This window comes from Frankliniella occidentalis, unplaced genomic scaffold (assembly GCF_000697945.3).
Source record: "Frankliniella occidentalis isolate FOCC.00 unplaced genomic scaffold, Focc_3.1 Scaffold14, whole genome shotgun sequence".
Lineage (NCBI taxonomy): Eukaryota > Metazoa > Arthropoda > Insecta > Thysanoptera > Thripidae > Frankliniella > Frankliniella occidentalis.
The window spans coordinates 1,463,773-1,466,253 of NW_026267144.1; the positions used below are offsets into that span (position 1 = coordinate 1,463,773).

General features: G+C 61.9%; 1 protein-coding gene across 1 annotated transcript in view; it reads right to left on the bottom strand.

Annotated features, from left to right (window-relative positions):
- The window catches only part of LOC113203396 (protein NDRG3), a 28,146-nt gene extending 27,639 nt beyond the window's left edge, over positions 1-507 (bottom strand). Inside the window, exon 1 of the mRNA XM_052263878.1 lies at positions 358-507. Within this exon, the coding sequence (XP_052119838.1) occupies positions 358-461 (104 nt within the window). The 5' untranslated portion in view covers positions 462-507. The remainder of the gene's footprint in view (positions 1-357) is intronic.
- Between the last annotated feature and the right edge of the window lie 1,974 nt (positions 508-2,481).

Below are 2,481 nucleotides of genomic sequence, written 5' to 3' on the forward strand. Positions count from 1 at the left end.
GGGGGGGGGGGGGCTGAACTTAAAGGGGTTCCCAGTGCGAAATGGTTCATCAAACCGCCATAGTTTCGACGTCGTTTCGGAAATCACTTCTTTCTGGTTCCAACAGTACCATAGGCATAAGGGGTCATCCAGTAAGTACGTCCGTCATTCACAGTTTCGAAACTACCAAGCTTAGTCTCTGCAGGCGCTCCTAGCGCCTGTTGGGTAGGCAACATCTTGTCTGCAGTGCATGCGTCTACTGCTGGGTGGCCTACCCCGAGTCTCGCAGGCGCTCAGCTCCCGAAATTCGACGAATGAGTGAGATAAAACGGACGTACTTTCTGGACGATCCCTAAGGCCTCCCTCCCTTTTACTTACGGCACTGATCCGACGGCTCTGGACGCCATGGAGGCAACAATGCCCGCCGTCGGCGAGCCCACCGTGTGGTCCGACACGGTCCAGCTGTCCACTGGGTGCATCATCCTGGAGCCTAGGGGGGCTGCTAGGTGGTGGTGGTCGTCGTCGGAAGTCGCACGGGCAGCACAGCACAGCCTGCTGACCTGTCGGACACGGACTGAGTGAGGCTGCAGAGTGCAGAGCAGAGTGCGGGTGTCATGGTGTGGCCGATGGACCGGGACGGCCGGACGGGGCGGGGTACACCAGGGTCCGCGGGAGGCCGCGGCCGGACACGCCCTACACGCCGCGACCAGTGGTGTTGAACCGGGCCCTGGGCGCGACAGGGAGGGGGGGGGGAGCATGCCATCACTACCCAAACTATTTTAGAGCACCAAGACACATCAATAAGAGGTACGAAGTACCCGACTGGTGTTGTCGCATCGACCGACATTTCGCGCCCCACCACCGCCGTCAACCGCGGTGATGCCGCAGATGGAGGCGGCGGCGGTGCACAGGCCAGATTGAAAAGGAAACGCTGTTAGGAGTAAAGGGCATCACACTGTGATAATGCGATGTCACAGGAGGAGAGGGGGAAGCGCCACCCTCCCCACTGTACGCCCTCAATCATTTTTGTTGTGTGAACAGGGTTAAATCGGCGAGGCAATCACACCGCCCCCCTCCTCCCCGCGCGAGCCTGGCCAAGCCCCGCGCACTTCATCAAGACGCTATCTCTCACGTCCAAACACAAAGCGCCCCCTGCGCCCCTGGGACTTCCCTTGCTCTCCGGTCCCCGGCCCCCTGCTGCCCCCGAGCTCTCTCGCCCGAGCGGCTGTCCGCCCCTTTGGCCACCGGCCCTTTGGTCTGCCCGAGCCGGGGGGGACGCAGCTGCCGGGCTTTGAATTGTGGGCCACGGCGCCATGCAGCATTGATGCGCCCCGCCCGCCCCGCCCCGCCACGTCAGTCCATCTCCTTCCCTCGAATGTGGGGAGCGGAGCGCGGGGAGCTCGCCGCCGGCGCGGTAGGCCAGCCCGCCGAGCAGCGGTGCGTGGCGGGCCCGACGCGCCCGGCGTGCACCCTCCACAGCGCCGCCGCGTGTCACGACAGCCCCATTGCGATCGCCCAGTTAGACTGATTCGCTGCAAACGGGGTGGGGCGCGGCGGGGTGGGGCGGGGTGACCCGCCCCTTCCCGTGCGTACGGTCAGGTCGCGCCGCGCCGTGCGGCCGTACGGGCGCCGACCTCCAGGAGGACGCCGTTTGTAGTGATGGAGTAATACATAAGTAATAGGCGATCCCAGACACCGCTCCAGCTGCCTTCCTCCTCCCCCCACCACGCCCCCGCAGCATCGCGGCACCTGAGCCCAAACCCCCTCCACCGCCGGAGAAGGGTGCGTGGCTCAACTGACAAACAGCGCCGGTATCAGAGGGACGCGCGTGCGCACGGCGGACACGTCCCGATGCACCCAAACGACCCACTTTGGACGTAAATCGTAAACATTTGCCGATTGGAGATTGGAAAGATGCAGCACGCTTCAACTGTCTCTTTGTGAAAAAAACAAACTGCACGCGAAAAAAGTAAAAGTGAGTGAACCGCCACACACCGCCCAGCTGTCTCTCCAGCCTCTAATTTACGGTGCAGCTTATCTCCGCTGTTGCCGCCGCCGTTAAGAACATTTTCATAGCTTATCTCCCTCGACTACAAGGGCTCCCGCTATAGCTGGGAGCCCGGTCGGCAGCAGGATCAATTCGACTGTCGGGGGAAAGATGACAAAGTTACACAAAACAGAGAAATCGCGAGGACAAGTGGGGTTGTCTCTCGCCTCTATGCTGTTACGTTCCGAAGGCTGTGCGCCGTGTGCCGTATAGAGGCGGCGGGCGCACAGTTTGTTTTCAAGAAAGTGCGCGGTGTCGGTTTTATTTTTAAACGATTTCCTCCCAGAAATAGAAACGCGGCGGCGGCGCACCCCACGGTCTAATCGCTCTCCTCGTCCGTCCCCCAAACACTCCCGTCCCGTGGTCCCTCGCGTAGTCCAGTACAGCGTGGGCTCGCCGTTCCTTCCTCTCCTTGCCGCGTGCTTTACCTCCAGACCGTACCCTGGTCCTCGTGC